The sequence below is a fragment of the Muscardinus avellanarius genome (genome assembly GCF_963383645.1).
Source record: "Muscardinus avellanarius genome assembly, chromosome: 3".
Classification (NCBI taxonomy): Eukaryota; Metazoa; Chordata; class Mammalia; order Rodentia; family Gliridae; genus Muscardinus; species Muscardinus avellanarius.
Window position 1 is genome coordinate 82,265,806 of NC_137788.1, and position 16,404 is coordinate 82,282,209.

General features: G+C 40.4%; 1 protein-coding gene across 1 annotated transcript in view; it reads left to right on the forward strand.

Annotated features, from left to right (window-relative positions):
• Positions 1–7,995, forward strand: part of RPAP2 (RNA polymerase II associated protein 2) — a gene marked incomplete at both ends in the record, with an annotated part of 92,912 nt that extends 84,917 nt beyond the window's left edge. The window contains one exon of the mRNA XM_080692790.1: positions 7,854–7,995. Within this exon, the coding sequence (XP_080548916.1) occupies positions 7,854–7,995 (142 nt within the window). The remainder of the gene's footprint in view (positions 1–7,853) is intronic.
• Between the last annotated feature and the right edge of the window lie 8,409 nt (positions 7,996–16,404).

The following is a 16,404-nucleotide window of genomic DNA, read 5'->3' on the forward strand; positions in this document are numbered from 1 at the left end:
TTTGTTGAAGAGGCTATCTTTTTTCCAGTGTATGTTTTTGGCCCGTTTGTCAAAAATCAATTGACTGGAAGTGTGCGGACTTGTTTCTGGGTCTTCTATTCTGTTCCATTGGTCTATATATCTGTTCTTTTGCCAGTACCATGCTGTTTTTATTACAATGGCTTTGTAGTATAGTTTAAAGTCAGGTATTGTGATTCCTCCTGCGTAGTTTTTGTTGCTGAGAACTACCTTGGCTATTCTGGGCTTTTTGTTATTCCAGATAAATTTAAGGACTGATTTTTCTATGTCTGTGAGGAATGATCTTGGTAGTTTAATGGGCATTGCATTAAATCTGTAGATCACTTTTGGGAGGATGGCCATTTTAATGATACTTATTCTGCCAATCCATGAACATGGAAGGTCTTTCCATCTTCTAAGATCTTCTAAGATTTCTTTTTTCAGTGTTTTATAATTTTCTTTGTAGAGATCTTTTACCTCCTTGGTCAAGTTTATTCCTAGGTATTTTATTTTCTTGTGGGAGATCCTGAGTGGAAGTGTTTTCTGAATTTCTTTTTCAGTGGATTTATGGTTGGTGTACAGGAAAGCTTCTGATTTTTTAAGATTGATTTTGTATCCAGATACTTTGCTGAATTTGTTGATCAGTTCTATAAGCCTTTTGGTTGAGTTTGTTGGGTTTTCTAAATATAGTATCATGTCATCTGCAAATAGTGAAAGCTTAAGTTCTTTTCCTATTTGTACTCCTTTGATTTCCTTTTCTTGCCTTATTGCTCTGGCTAGAGTCTCTACTACTATATTGAAGAGAAGTGGTGATAGTGGACATCCTTGTCTCGTTCCAATTTTTAGGGGAATTCTTGAAGTTTTTCCCCATTTAATATGATGTTGGCAGTGGGCTTATTGTAGATTGCCTTAATAATGTTGAGATATGTTCCTTCTATTCCAATTCTCTGCAGTGTTTTTATCATAAATGTATGTTGAATTTTATCAAATGCTTTTTCAGCGTCTATTGAGATGATCATGTGGTTTTTGTCTTTGATTCTGTTTATATGATGAATCACATGGATTGATTTTCGTATATTGAACCAGCCTTGCATCCCTGGGATAAACCCTACCTGGTCATGGTGAATGATTTTTTTGATGTGGTTTTGAATGTGTGTTGCTAGTATTTTGTTTAATAGTTTTGCATCCAAGTTTATCAGAGATATAGGCCTGTAGTTTTCCTTCCTTGAACTGTCTTTATTCAGTTTGGGTATTAGTGTGATGTTGGCATCATAGAATGTATACAAATAGAGTTTTTAATTACATTTAAATATTTACTTTGCCAGGCGTGGTGGTGCACGCCTGTAGTCCCAGCATTCAGGAGGCTGAGATCAGAGGATTGCGGGTTGCAGACAGCCTCAGCTACTTAGCAAGGCCCTTCACAATGCAGTGAGACCCTGTTTCAAAAATAAAAAGACTAAAAAATAGGGCTGGGGGTGAAGCTTGGAGGTACAATGCCCCTGGGTTCCATCCCTAGTACCACAAAAAAAAATTTTAAATATTCACTTTAAATGCAAATTACTTTGGAAATAGAAGCAAATCATAATTGTCTTGGCTGAATCATTTATAAGGTTAATACTAGAAGTCAGATTTTCAGGGTTCAGCATCTTTTTTGATTATTACTTTGTAAGTCATCAGAAACATTCTTCATTTTTTATATTTATGAGCCTAGTTTTTTGTTGTTGTTGTGTTGGGGTTTTTTTGGCGGGTCTGGGGATGGAATCCAGGGGCATTCTACCTCTGAGCTACACCCCCTGCCCTACTTTTTATTTATTCATTTTTATTTATTTAGTTAGTTAGTTAGTTATTGGTGGTACTGGGGTTCCTGGAAGCCCTTCTTCCTCTGGGCTACACTCCCAGACCTATTTTACACTTTTTTATTTATTTGGAAACAGGGTCTCTTAAGCCAGTGAAGCTGACTACGAACCTGTGCTATCCTCCTGTCTCCTCCTCCCAAGCACGGGGATTACAAGCGTGCGCCACCATGCCCGGCCTAAGAAGACAGTTTTAAAGATATGGTTAAAAGAAGTGTCATTGGCTCTCTCTCCAAGAGTATAACTACGCAGCAATACTTAGAGCCTAAGTGTTAAAATAGTCAGGAAATCCTGGCTCCAAGTGCCTGAGGATTCCTATCTGTCTGCTTGCTGGCTTGTAGAAATCTCCAGGCCGGGAGCTGATATTCCTGTCTCCAACAGACACCAAACCTTGTGTGAGTTTTCTATCAACACTTCCTTCTGTTGCCAACCACTCCCCTCCCCAGCCACCCCCTTTTTTTGTAGTTCTCTAAAGAAAATTTAGATCATTCTGTTTTTTCTGCGAGTTCATTTGAGGACTTAGTACGCATTAGTCAGGCAGGTTAAATAGCAAATTTATAGGGTGCCCACAGCCAACAAAGAATGCAGAATAGCTTATTGGCTAAGAGCTTGGACCTTTTAAGATAAATCACTGGCCATCAAAGCACTGACTAGTGCTTTGATGTTTGTAACCTAGGAGAAGTAACTTCAATTTTTGTGTCTTTATTTCCTTGACCTTGAAATGGGACTGATAACTTAATCATTGTACGTACAGTTAAAGGGAAGTATTCATGCTTAAAACAAGTACAAAGCAAGTGCTCATAGGTAAATACTAATTGATATAGTCATTATCCTAATTGATTAAGAGCGACTCATCTACAGAATCCTATATGACTTGTATAATAATCTTTTAAGGTATTTAAGTATTTTTAGCCCATTTTGTAGCTAAACCCTAAGGCTTTGAGGTTCTATTTTCCCAAAGTCATACAGCATCCCTGGCAGAACTAGGACTAGAACTGCTTTATGTACATGGTGCCCTAGGGCTTGCTGTTAGACTGGGGAATAAATAAGCTTCATCCTAGGAGCCAGCTCAGAGAATTGAAGTAGTTACTCAGAGTCCTGGTTGGAGAATACTCAAAGCAGGTCGAGGCTCATTAAGAAAAGAATGCCTGATCCATAAGATGTGTTAGCCAGTGCTCAGACACATGGAGTGGGATTACATAGCCACTGCCCCCACCCCCACCTTAGGTAAAGATTCTCATTAACCCTATTTTTTCTTTATAAACAGAACTTTCAGATTTATTTAATACATCTTGTGATAAACTTAAAGAATCACTTCAGCCTTCCAAGTTTGCCAAAAAAGTGTTAGTATTACTAAAATATTTTCTAATTAAGGTAGTTGGTAGAGGGATTCTCTGACAAGCTTTCTCTATAACTTTTCTCATTTTCTGCTCTTAAAGGACAACACAAGTTAGATTTTCTAATTTCAGGGTTAATTTTAGAAATTTGGGGTAAAGCTGGGCATGGTGGTTCACGCTTGTAATCCCAGCATTTAAGAGACTGAGACAGGAGGATCGCAGTTTGCAGACAGCCTCAGCTACTTAGTGAGGCCCTTTGCAACTCAATGACACCCTTTCAAAATAAAGAATAAAAAATAGGGCTGAGGGTGTAGCTCAGAGGTAGAATGCCCTGGGTTCCATCCCCAATACTGAAAAAAAAAAGAAAGAAAGAAATTTGGGTCAAATACTAATGGCACTTTGAGAAGTAAATGAGGAAATCTTATTTTCATATATGAGATAAGCCCTTGAATTATTTTGAAAGTCATGTAAATAACAATTTAAATGCACACAGAAGCTCAGTTTCTTTTAGTCTACTTGCTCTGGACTTGGTTTTATTTCAGTTGGTGTTATCCCATCCCCAGTATTCTTGCTCTTACTGTGGGGAAACTGCAACGTGTATGTGTGCGTGTGTGCGTGTGTGTGTGTGTGCATGTGTGTATGTGTGAGTGTGTGAGAGCGTGTGCACGTGTGTATACGCATGTGTGTGCGTGTGTGTGTGTGCGTGTGTGTATGTGTGAGTGTGTGAGTGTATGCATTTGTGTGAGCGTGTGCACGTGTGTGTACGCATGTGTGTGCATGTGTGTGTGTACGCATTGTGGGGGGGGCAGTATGCACTCCCTTGGGGAACGGGGAATGCCTGCAGACAGCCTATGAAGTGTGAGCACTTGCTGCTCCATTCCCTATCTATGAAGAAATACAGGAGAGGTGGAGGAGTGTACTATTGGGATTTCCCCACGAAGAATTCTATCAATTTCCCTAGACTATTGGAGTCCTTATTCTCCATTTCTTGCTAAGATTGTTAGGGATATAAAGAAATTACCTCCTCACCTGGAGTCTGTCTTTGAACAATTCTGACAATTTTTTCTTGCTTTTTTTTTTCCTTTTATTTTCTTTTTTCTGGTACTGGATATTGAACCCAGGGATGTTCTACCCCCAACCTACACCCTAGCCCTTTTTATTTTGAACTAGGTCTGGCTAAATTACTTAGGGTCTCACTAAGTAGCTGAGGCTGGCTGGGAACCTGCAATACTCCTTTCTCAGCCTCGCAAGTACTGGGATTACAAGCATGCACCACCATGCCTGGCACCCAGCCCCTTTTATTATTTACTTTGAAACAGGATCTCACTACGTTGCTGGACTTGGCCTCAAAGCTGAGATCCTTCTGTCTCAGACCCCCAAGTACTGAGATTACAGGTGTGCACCACATCGCCCAGTTTTTACTTCTGTTTTTCATAGCTGGCCAAGCAAGTAAGAAATCTGTCTTAGGAAACATCTCTCACATTCGCACTTAGTACTGCAGAACTTATCTCTGATTTCTTGAGCTTTCCTGATTTAAATCCAAAAGTTTTATTTATATTTGATGTGTTCAGTGGCAATGACCAAAGTTAAATCAGCATCTGAAACAGCTTTATAAAAAATGAATTTTTCTCCCAAAAGCTTTCTAGGAATACAACTTGCAAGGACTCTGGGAAGCATGCTCTCTAGAGGTTAAAAAAATAAATATTTATGAAAAGTAATGGTCTTTAAAGCGTAAGGTTATAGTGCTCACTTTTGCTAACACGTAATACTTGTACATACTAATACAGTCCAGTGTGGTATTTCCATACACACATAGAGCATGCGTTGGTCAAACGCAACTGCCCTTTTTCACCACCTTGTACATACGTGCCTTTCCCCGTCCCTAATAATCACTGTTCTAGTTTCAGGTCAGGTCAGCTTTTTCTTAGCTTCTACATATTGAGAGAGAACATACAGTACCTGTCTTTGTGTGTGTGTGTGTGTGTGTGTGTGTGTGTGTGTGTGTGTGTGTGTGGTACTGGAGATGTCCGGTTTATTTATTGCACTTAACATCCTCTGGTTCTATCTATTTTGCTGCAAATATCAGAATTTTATTCTTTATGGCTGAATGATACTCCATTGTGTGTGTATATATATTTGCATATATTTTCTTATTCATCTGTTGGTAGGCACCTAGAATTCCCTATCTTAGCTGTTGTGAATAGTGTCATAATAAACATGGGAGTGCAGGTTATCTCTTGGGTGTGCTGATTTCATTTCCTTATGCTATATTTACCAACAGTTGGATGGCTGGATCATACAGTAGATATATTTTTAATTTTTTTGAGGAACTTTCATATTATTCTCCATAGTAGCCGTACTATACCAGTAGTGTATAAGAGTTCCTTTATCTTGCCAGGCGTGATGGCACACGCTTGTAATCCTAGTTCTTGCGAGGCTGAGGCAGGAGGATCACAGGTTCATGGCCAGCCACAGCTACATAGTGAGACCCTGTTTCAAAATAAAGAATTAAAAAAAAATAGGGCTGGGTGTGTAGCTTAGAGGTGGTGGAATACCCCTGGGTTCCATCCCCAGTTCCATTAAAAAAAAAAAAGTTTCAGAGTATCTTTATTGGCTATTTTGTTTTTATTTGTTGTGCTACTAGGGATTGAACCCAGAGGCATTCTACCTCTGAGTGACAACCTCAGCCCTATTTATTTTTTGTTTTGAAATGGTCGCTAAGTTTCTTTTTTTATTTTTTTTTTATTTTTTATTGATATACTATAGATTCGCCTCATAATGTGGACCATATTGACACTGGCATACATTCACACGGCACTTGGTACCCTTCCCCCCACTTCCTCTCTCCCTTCCCAACAATGAGTGTCCAGGTTGACCATGCCACTTGCACGCTTATACACATATTCACATCTAGCTCCTCCATTAACTCAGCCTTCTTCCTCTCCTACAGGGTCTCTAAGTTTCTGAATCTAGCCTTGAACCTGCCACCCTCCTGTCTCAGCCTTTCAAATCCTAGAATTACAGGCATGCACCACCATGCCTGGCTTTATTTTTTTTTTATAATAGCTTAGAGTGAGATGAGATTTTGTTGTGATTTTGACCTGCATCCCCCCAATGGTTAATGAGATTAAGCTTTTTCATATATTTATTAGCCATATTTATTTCTTCTTTTGAGAAATGTCTATTCAGATGATTTGGCCATTCATTAAATGGATTAAATTTTTTAAATTTTTGAATATTAACTGTGTCAGATGAATACTTGGCAAATATTTTTTCCATTCCATAGGTTTTCTCTTTACTCTATTAATTGATTCCTTTACTATGTTCTTTGTAGAGGAAAAGGTAAGTGCTGGTATCTCTCTATTTAGCAATCCTGAATCTCCCATATTGTTTACCTTTTTTAAATCTTATTGATCCATTTCACTAAAAATTACTTCAGCCGGGCGTGGTAGCGCACACTTGTAATCCCAGCATTTGGGAAGCTGAGACTGGAGGATTGGAGGATTGCAGTTTGCAGACAGCCTCAGCTACTTATGAGACCCTTTGCAATTCAGTGAGACCCTGTTTCAAAATAAAGAATAAAAAATAGGGCTGGGGATGTAGCTTGGAGGTAGAATGCCTCTGGGTTCCATCCCCAGTACTGCAAAAACAAAAAACAACAAAAAATTACTTCAAAGAATCTGTATGTGCAGTCATTATTTAGGAGTATTTACCAAAAATGATTAGAGAAAAAAAGTACATTGTTTCTTATGAATCTGGTATTAAATGCCTCATGAGATACAATTCATTTATTTACTGTTTTAAAAGTTAACATTTTCATCTTTCATCTGAAAGATATTATTATATTTTTACAGGTGGTACAGTTCATTCAATATAAATTATGTTTTTATTGTGGTACTGAGATTGAATTCAGGGGCATTTTATCTCTGAGCTACACCCCTAGTTTTTTGTGTTTTTTTTTTCTTTCAAAGCAGAATCTCATTAGGTTGCTGAGAGTCTCACTACTTGTTGAGGCTGTCCTTGAACCTGTGATCCTCCTGTCTTATCTTCCAAGTACTGGGATTACAGGCCCATTCCACCACACCTAGCTTTAAATTATGTTTTTAAAGCATTTCTCAGCTCTAAGCTCCTCTCCACATCCTCCCTTCACCAAGTGGAAGGCATTCAGTCAGTATTTTTTTCTAAGCAGAATTTTATAGTTTGTTTTTGTTTTTGCTTATTTGCAGTACTAGGGATTGAACCCAGAGGCATTCTACCTTGGAGCTACACTACTAGCCCTATTTTGTACTCTTTATTTTGAAACAGGGTTTCACTAAGTTGCTGAGAGCCTAAGTTGTTGAGGCTGGTGGCGAACCTAAATCCTCTTGTCTCCTCTTGTCTGGGATTACAAGTATGCGCCATCACACCCGGCCAGAATTTTGGTAGTTTTTGTTGGCATTATGAAGAACGTGTTAGTAGATTCAGGCTCTTAGACTTCTTTCCTTACTTAACAGTGTTTAACATTTTTCATCTTTTTCTCTTTTTAAATAAAACTTCCCTCTAGGAATTGTGTTACATTGAAAAGACCTCATTATCCTCACAAAATTCTCCCTGTGTTGTTGAGGGTGGGAGACCCATAATCCCTCTCATCTCATGCATATACATTTAGTATTTCTGGTTATTTCAGACTGGCCCCAGTTCTTGGCATTCAGAAGCATTCTCCAAAAAATGTGGTGTTTACACAGTTTATAGCCACCCTGCTGGAAGAATTGCATTTAAAGAATGAAGACCTTGAAGATTTAACCATCATATTTAAAACCAGCTGTTAACCAGAGTGGTGAGTTGTGTTGTGCTTTTCTGTTTTAGATTTTTCATTTGTTGCCTATGTGAATTATTTTCCTATCGGAAATATTTATTTATTTATTTATTTATTTATTTATTTATTTATTTATTTATTTGTGCTGGGAATTGAACTAAGGCCTCATACATGCCAGGTACACGCTCTACCACTAACTATACCCTCAGCCCCATGTTGGAAATTTTAAAAACCAAACACAGACCTCAGAATGTCATCAGCCCAGGACATTGTGTTCCCTGGTTCTCAGCTGCCTCAGTCACCTCATTTCCTATCTAATCTTTTTTTGTGCCCCCATTCCATTGCGATTTCTCCTTTGTAGGGCCAAGCATTCCTGGAAACTCCCTCCTATCAGATACTAAAGCCCAGGCCATCCCAGTGTTCCATCTGATAAGTTCCTTCCCAGGAAGTAGCAGTTAACTTCAGCCAGCTACCGCAGTGGTGCTTCCTGAGCATCCTCCTCCTGTGGCCCCTTTTAGTGAAATCACCCCCTGCCCTGCCAGTGCCACAGAAATCTCAGGTGCAGATAAACAGGGAAACTAACATTTCTGGCTTTGTTGACTCTTAACCCTGCTCCCAGACACATAGCTCTCTTCTCTCCTAAGTCCTTGCTTCGTTCAGAGTTGCCCATCAGAGGGGCTGGAATGTAGCTCAGCGTTAGAGCACTTTCCTAGCACATGTGAGACCCTAGGTTTGATCCCAAGCACCACATATACCCCAAAAAAAGTTAAAACAGCAAAAATGAAATAGCAGAGAAAACCATGATTAAATAATGATAAGCTGATGATTAAATGTGTATATTGGGGGGAAGTGACCAAATTTGGGGCAATAAAACTTTAAAAAAATTGTGTGGTGCTGGGGATTGAGCCCAGTGGCATTCTATACACAAGCTACACCCCAAGCCCTTTTTACTTATTGTTTTGAAACAGGGGCTTACTCGGTTGCTGAGAGTCTTGCTGTATTGCTGAGGCTGTCCTCCAAGCTGTGATCCTCCTGTCTCAACCTCCCAAGGGCTGGGATTACAGGCACCACCATGCCTGGCATTGAATAATCTTTAAATTAAAAAAAGAAAGAAGAATGCCCATCAGAATGCTCGCCAACTCGACATACTGCTTTCATCCTTCTCATTTAACGTTCTCTCAGATGCTTAGAGATTTAATGTTATCGTTGAAAGAATTCATCCTAAACTACAAGCAAAGCCCTCTCAGGGAGCATTTTCTTTTATATTAGGCTTGAAATTATTTTAAATTATAAAAGCAATACAAAACCATTGTAAAATAAAATTTTAGCAATACTGAATTGCATATATAATAAAAAAGGAAAATTTTCCTTTCATTCTCGGCCTCCAATCCCATCTCCTTCTCTGAAACACACTTAATGTATATCATTTTATATTTATTTTTATTCTTTGAATTTTTGTAAAGTAATCTTCATGAAACTCATTTAAGACACAGGAAGAATTTTTGAGAGAGGTATCTCAGCAGATAAGAACAGAGGGCTAGGGGTGTAGCTCAGTGATAGCGTATTTGCTTAGCTTGCATGAGGCCTGAGTTTGGTCACCAGCACTACAAAAAGAAAAAGACCATTATCTCTTTTTTGAACCTACTAGAAAAATACAAGGAATCAGCACTATAACTGCCTCCCAGCTTACATCCAGTGGTCTTTTCAAGTGATCCTGCTCTCCTGAGGCCTGTATAAAGCAAAGGCTTTTATTTAGGGAGTGAGCTCAGGTTTGTATGTATAAGGATAGCATTCAAAGGCCCTTAAAAAAAAGATGATGAGGTTAGAATGTTTTGTTTTGTTAAACATTATAAGCCTAATTCATTAATTATACTCCTTAGTTTATGGCACCCTATGTCTTGTGGTTAAAAGGTTTGTCAGAGATATTGCCTGTCTAGAAGTCCTTCTAGACCTGCTTTAATTAATGGATACCCACAACTCCTGACTTCAAATTATACTGCAGAGTTATAGTAATAAAAACAGCATGGTATTGGCACAAAAACAGACACATAAACCAATGAAACAGAATAGAAGTTACAGAAACAGATCCACACGCTTATAGCCAATTGATATTCGACAGAGGTGCCAAGCACATACATTGGAGAAAAGACTGGTTATCTAATTGTAGAAAAATGGAACTAAATCCTTACCTCTCTCCCTGCACAGTAGTCAACTTGAGATGGACCAGAGACCTAGAAATTAGACCAGAGGCTTTGAAGCTACTAAAGGAGGGCGTAGGTCCAACACTCTAACATATAGGCACAGCTAGAAACTTCCTCAACAAGATGCACATAGCTTAGGAAATTAAAACCAGAATTAATAAATGGAATGGCATCAAACTAAAAAGTTCTGCTCATCAAAGAAAACTATCAAGAGTTTAAAGAGAAAGCCTAGAATGGAAGAAGATCCTTGTCAGCTATCCCTCTGACAGAGGACTAATATTAGAATATACAAAGCACCTAAAAGACTTTACACTAGAAAATAATAACTCGCCGGGCGAGGTGGTGCATGCTTGTAATCCCCAAGCTTGGGAGGTAGAGACAGGAGGATCGCACAGGTTCGAAGCCAGCCGCGCTGGCATAAGAGACCCTGTTTCCAAATAAAAATAATATAAAAAAATAGGTCTGGGAGTGTAACCCAGAGGTAGAAGGGCTTCCAGGAGCCCCAGTACCACCACCACTAATAATAATAATAATAATAATAATAATAATAATAATAAATAACTCAATCAAGAAATGGGCAGCCAGGCGTGGTGGCGCACGCTTGTAATCCCTGCGCTTGGGAGGCAGAGACAGGAGGATCGTGCAGGTTCAAAGCCAGCTGCGCGCACTGGCTTAGGAGACCCTGTTTCCAAATTAAAATGTAAAAATAGGTCTGGGAGTGTAGCCCAGAGGTAGAAGGGCTTCCAGGAACCCCAGTACCACCAAAAAAAAAAAAAGAAATGGGCAATTGAAATAAATAGACAATTCACAAAAGAAGAGATACAAATGGTTAATAGATATATGAAAAAATGCTCAACATCATTAGCAATCAGGGAGATACAAATCAAAACTACACTGAGATTCCTTCCATCTAACCCCAATTAAAATGTCCATCATCAAGAAGTCAAAAAACAATGTTGAGGAGGATGTGGGAAATTGGAACCCTTCTACACTGTTGGTGAGATTACAGATTAAGTTCAGCCTCTGTGGAGATGAGTATGGAGATTCTTCAGAAAACTAGGAGTGGAGCCACCATATGATCCAGCTATACCACTCGGGTATCTTTCCAAAGGGAAATCAGATAACCACAGTAATATATGCATATCCATATTCATAACAGCACAGTTCACAATAGCCAAATTATGGAACAAACCTAAGTGTGCATCAGCAGATGAATGGATTACAAAACTATGGGAAATACACACAATAGAGTTCTACTCAGCAATAAAGAAGAAAATATTGTTTGCAGGAAAATGGAAGGACCTGGAGAACTATGTTAAATGAGATCAGCCAGTCACAGAGAGTGAAGGGTCGTATGTTTTCTCTAATATGTGGAAGCTGGGGAGTACTTGGTTGGGACACCACGGGGACTCCAGTTAGTAGAGGAGAAACGTCAGTGGAACCAGGGAGGTGATCTAGGGGGGATTAGTGGGAATAATGAGGTAATGAGGATCAGTGAGAAATTACTGTCGTCAGCTTTGTGTACATACGTGAAAATACCCATGTCAATCTCAGTGCTCCGTATGGGAGGAACTGGATGCAGGGCACCAAGTGCTTTGTGCATGTATGTCACTGTCAACATGATTTACATTATCATGTGAGACTGCAGTGCACCAGTAAAAGTGGTATATATGTATGTATATATGTATGTATATAATAAAATTAATGGATACCAATGAAGAATCATGTTAATTAGCATATTTTAAACTTGTGTGTGAACAGATGGTGTTGAAGTAGTTTTAAGAACTTTCAACAATAGATTTTTTTTCTTTCTTTTTTTAATTTTTTATTGGTGTATTTTATTCATACATCATATGGAACATATATTGGGAAGACAGCGCTGTGTATAATACCTGATAAACTATCTTAGGTGTTTAAGCCAGGCGTGGTAGCACATGCTTGTAATCCCAGTACTTGGGAGGCTGAGACGGAAGGATCAGCCAGCCTCAGCTGCTTATTGAAGCCCTCTGCAACTTAGTGAGACCCTGTTTCAAAATAAAGAGTAAAAAGTAGGGCTGGGTTGTAGCTCAGGTAGTATGCCTTTTATCCTTAGTACTGAAAAAAAAAAAAATCTTAGGTGTTTTATTCAAACTTTTTTTTTTTTTTTTTTTTTTTTGCTTCACAGATATAATTCAGGAGACAGAAGATGAACAACTACTCACCGTATCTGAAATTCTGGCCACAGCAATAGTCTGGTGGTGACTGATACCTAGCTTTCTTCTAAGAAAGAGCTTTAGGTTCTCTGGTCTCAACCCCCACCCGCTAGTCCCTAACTGCAGAGGATAACTTCCCCGGCAAAGGAAAACCATTACTCCAGCAAGAATGACCAAGCCCTTGTATCCCTTCCTACAAGACATGATATTTTCATTTGAAAGGGAAAACCAAGCCACACCTGGTGGCCCATGCCTGTAACCCAAGTGCTGGAGAGGCCGAGACAGGAGCAGATTTGAAGCCAGCTTCAGCAGCTTAATCCTGCACTGGGGGAGTAGGAGCTAGAATGCTCCCAGGTTCAATGTCCAGTGCCATAAAAAAGAAAATTGAAGATTTAAATTGGAAATTGAATAAATATTCAAGAAAATGTAATGACCCCCTTTTCCTGTATAATTCTAGCCATCCTATCAGCTGGGGAAATCAGAGAAAATTACCATTCTGCCAATTCAATGTAAACTGTAGATTCTGAAGAATAGCAAATATTTAAGTTAATAAATGCTAAGATGAAGCTCTAGAGAAATCTAGTCCATTCTGTATGGGGGGAGGGTGTGTGTGTGTGTGTGTGTAAGAGAGAGAAACAGAGAATGTGAATGAGAATTGAACACAGCATTCCATCTCCTAGCTGCTCCCTCAGCCCTTTTTGTTTTGTTTTGGTACTGGGGACCCCAAGAACATTCTGCTCTGAGCTACACTTCTAGCCCTATCTTATTATTTTATTTTTTGAAACAGGATCTCACTAAATTGGTGAGGCTGGCCTCGAACCTACAATCCTGTCTCAGCCTCCCAAGTTCTGGGATTACAATAGGTGCCAGCATGCCCAACTTACAGTTAGCTTCGTTAAAAAAATAATGACAAGCCAGGTGGCACCCACCTGTTATCTAGTACATGGGAGGCTGGGACAGAAAGATCACAGGTTCAAGGTGAGCCTCAGCAACCTAGCAAGACCCTGTAATAGGGCTAGGGGTATAGCTCAAGGGTAGAATGCCCTTGGGTTCAATCCCCAGTAACACACACACACACACACACACACACACACACACACACACACACACTGCTTTAAAAATTACAGCCAGAAGCTGGGCGTGGTGGCGCACTCCTAGTACTTGGGAGGCTGAGACAGGAGAATCACACAGGTTCAAAGCCAGCCTCAGCTATTTAGTGAAGCTCTCAGCAACAGTGAGACCCTGTTTCCACATAAAATATAAAATAGGTCTGTTTGGGAGCATAGCCCGGAGGTAGAAGGTCCCTGGATTTCATCCCCAGCACCACGAAAAAAAAAAAAAAAAAAAAATCACAGCCAGAGCTGGGCATGGTAGCACATGCTTATGGGTTCACGGCCAGCCTCAACTTTTTTTTCTTCTTTTTTGCTGGTCTGGGAATGGAACCCAGGGACATTCGACCTCTTAGCTACACCCCCTGCCCTGTTTTTTATTCTTTATTTTGAGACAGGGTCTCACTAAGTTGCGGAGGACCTCACTAAGTAGCTGAGACTGTCTGCAAAGTGTAATGCTCCAGTCTCAGCCTCTCAAATGCTGGGATTACAAGTGTGTACCACCATGCCTGGCTCAGCCTCAGCTACTTAATAAAGCTCTTTGCAACTTAGTGAGACCCTGTTTCAAAATAAAGAATAAAAAAGAAATAGGGCTGGGGGTGTAGCTCAGAGGTAGAATGTCCCTGGGTTCAATCCCCAGTTCAGTATCATATATATATACACACACACCACTACCAGCAGGTCACTGCAGGGCCAGCTGCTTCTGGGGCTACTGCATCTGCCTGCCATGCACTCCTACCGAGTTTATGTTTATGTTAGCCTTGGAAGACTAAAATAAAATTTGGTCCAAAGTACTATTCCAGATCTTGGTTTCTAAATTATTTTCCCATAAAAAGAACTCAAATCTTCCTGGGAAACCGGGTCTCACTAAGTTGCAGAGGGCCTCACTAAGTAGCTGAGGCTGTCCGCGAACCGCAAACCTCAGGTCTCAGCCTCCCAAATGCTGGGATTACAAGCATGTGCCACCATGCCCGGCTCCTATTTTTAATTATTTTTAAACAGTCTCAATAAACTGCAAAGGGCCTCACAAAGTAGCTGAGGCTGGCCACAAACCTGTGATTCTCCTGTCTCAGCTTCCCAAGTACTGGGATTGCAAGCATATGCCACCACATCCAGCTCTGTCTCAAAATTTAAAAGGACTAGTGACAGCTCGGTGGTAAAGCACCCCTGGGTTCAATAATGAAAATAAATCAAAACCAAAAGTGAGGGCTGAGCAGGCGTGGTGGCACATGCTTGTAATTCCAGTACTTGGGAGGCTAAGACAGTAGCCTCAGCTACTTAGGCCATCTGCAACTCAGTGAGAACCTATTTCAAAATGAAGAATAAAAAATAACACCAGGGGTGTAGCTCAGAGGTAGAATGTCCCTGGGTTCAATCCCTGGTGCTACAAAAATAAAAATAAAAATGAGGGCTGGGGATGTAGCCCAATGGTAGAGCACTTGCCTTCCATGCATGTGGTCCTAGGTTCGATCCCCAGTAAGGGGTAGGGGTGGGGGTGGTTGTATTTACAAATGACGCACAGACAGGGAGGAAGTCACTGCTCTCACAATCTCCAGCCTGCCAGTGGGATGGGTCACAACTTGACTCAATTCCCTGAAAGGAGACTTAGACCCTGGTTTTCCTGGAAAGTCCTAATATATATTTATTTATTTATTTATTATTTATTTATTTATTTATTGGTGGTACTGGGGTTCCTGGAAACCCTTCTACCTCCAGGCTACACTCCCAGACCCGTTTTATACTTTTTATTTGGAAACAGGATCTTTTAAGCCAGCGCGGCTGGCTTCAAACCTGTACAATCCTCCTGTCTCCGCCTCCCAAGCGCTGGGATTACAAGCGTGCGCCACTACGCCCGGCTTTTTTTGTTGTTGTTGTTGTTTTAATGTGGAACATATTGAAAATGACATACATTCAGACAGTGCTTGGTGCCCCCCCACTTCCCCTTCCCCCCTCCCAACAATGAGTGTCCAGGTTAACCATGCTATATTTATATTTTTACACAAATTCAGATGTAGCTCCTCCATTAATCAACCTCAGCCTTCTTCCTCTCCTACCCTTCCATTCTAGCTTTGCTGAGGTTTTCCCTCCATTATCTGGAGTCCCTCTGGTATTCTTAATACTCCTAGTTTGGGCATATTAGAGAAAACATCAGTCCCTTCTCTTTCTGTGCTAGGTGATCTCACTTAACATAATGTTCTCCAGGTCTTTCCATCGACATGATTTTCTTTATAGCTGAGTAGAATTCCACTGTGTGTATTTCCCATAATTTTGCAATCCATTCATTTGTGTTTGTTTGTTTGTTGCAGGTCTGGGGATGGAACCCAGGGGCATTCAACCTCCGAGCTACACCCTCTGCCCTATTTTTTATTCTTTATTTTTGAAACAGGGTCTCACTAAGTTGCAGAGGGTCTAAGTAGCTGAGGCTGTCCACGAACCGCAATCCTCCGGTCTCAGCCTCTTGAATGCTGGGATTGCAAGCGTGCGCCACCACGCCCGGCTTCTATTCATCTGTTGATGGAGACCTAGGTTGGCTCCATATTTTGGTTAATACAAATTGTGCTGCTATGGACATGGGTCCAGCATCATTCTTAATTTAAAGCACTCCCTTCCAAGAGCATTCTGGTTTAAATATTAAGCTGTAGGGTCACACCACCTAAAAGGCACAGGTTTTGCTGTGGTGTCAGAGATGGGAGAGGACCTCTGTGAAGGCATGGGGGATGAGTCAGAGGTTAGAGGTGGAGACAGAAAGTCAGGAGGACAGGGAAGGAGCGCCAGTCCAGGCGGGGGCCCTTTCAAGAGGAAGCACTTAGGTATATGGCACCTTGTGCTTGTAAGTCCTGTGCAAGAGCCTGCTGACCTTCCTCCTGCTCTTTAGGGAACAGGGTATCTTCTCTAAAGATTTGCCTGGACCCAAGGAAAG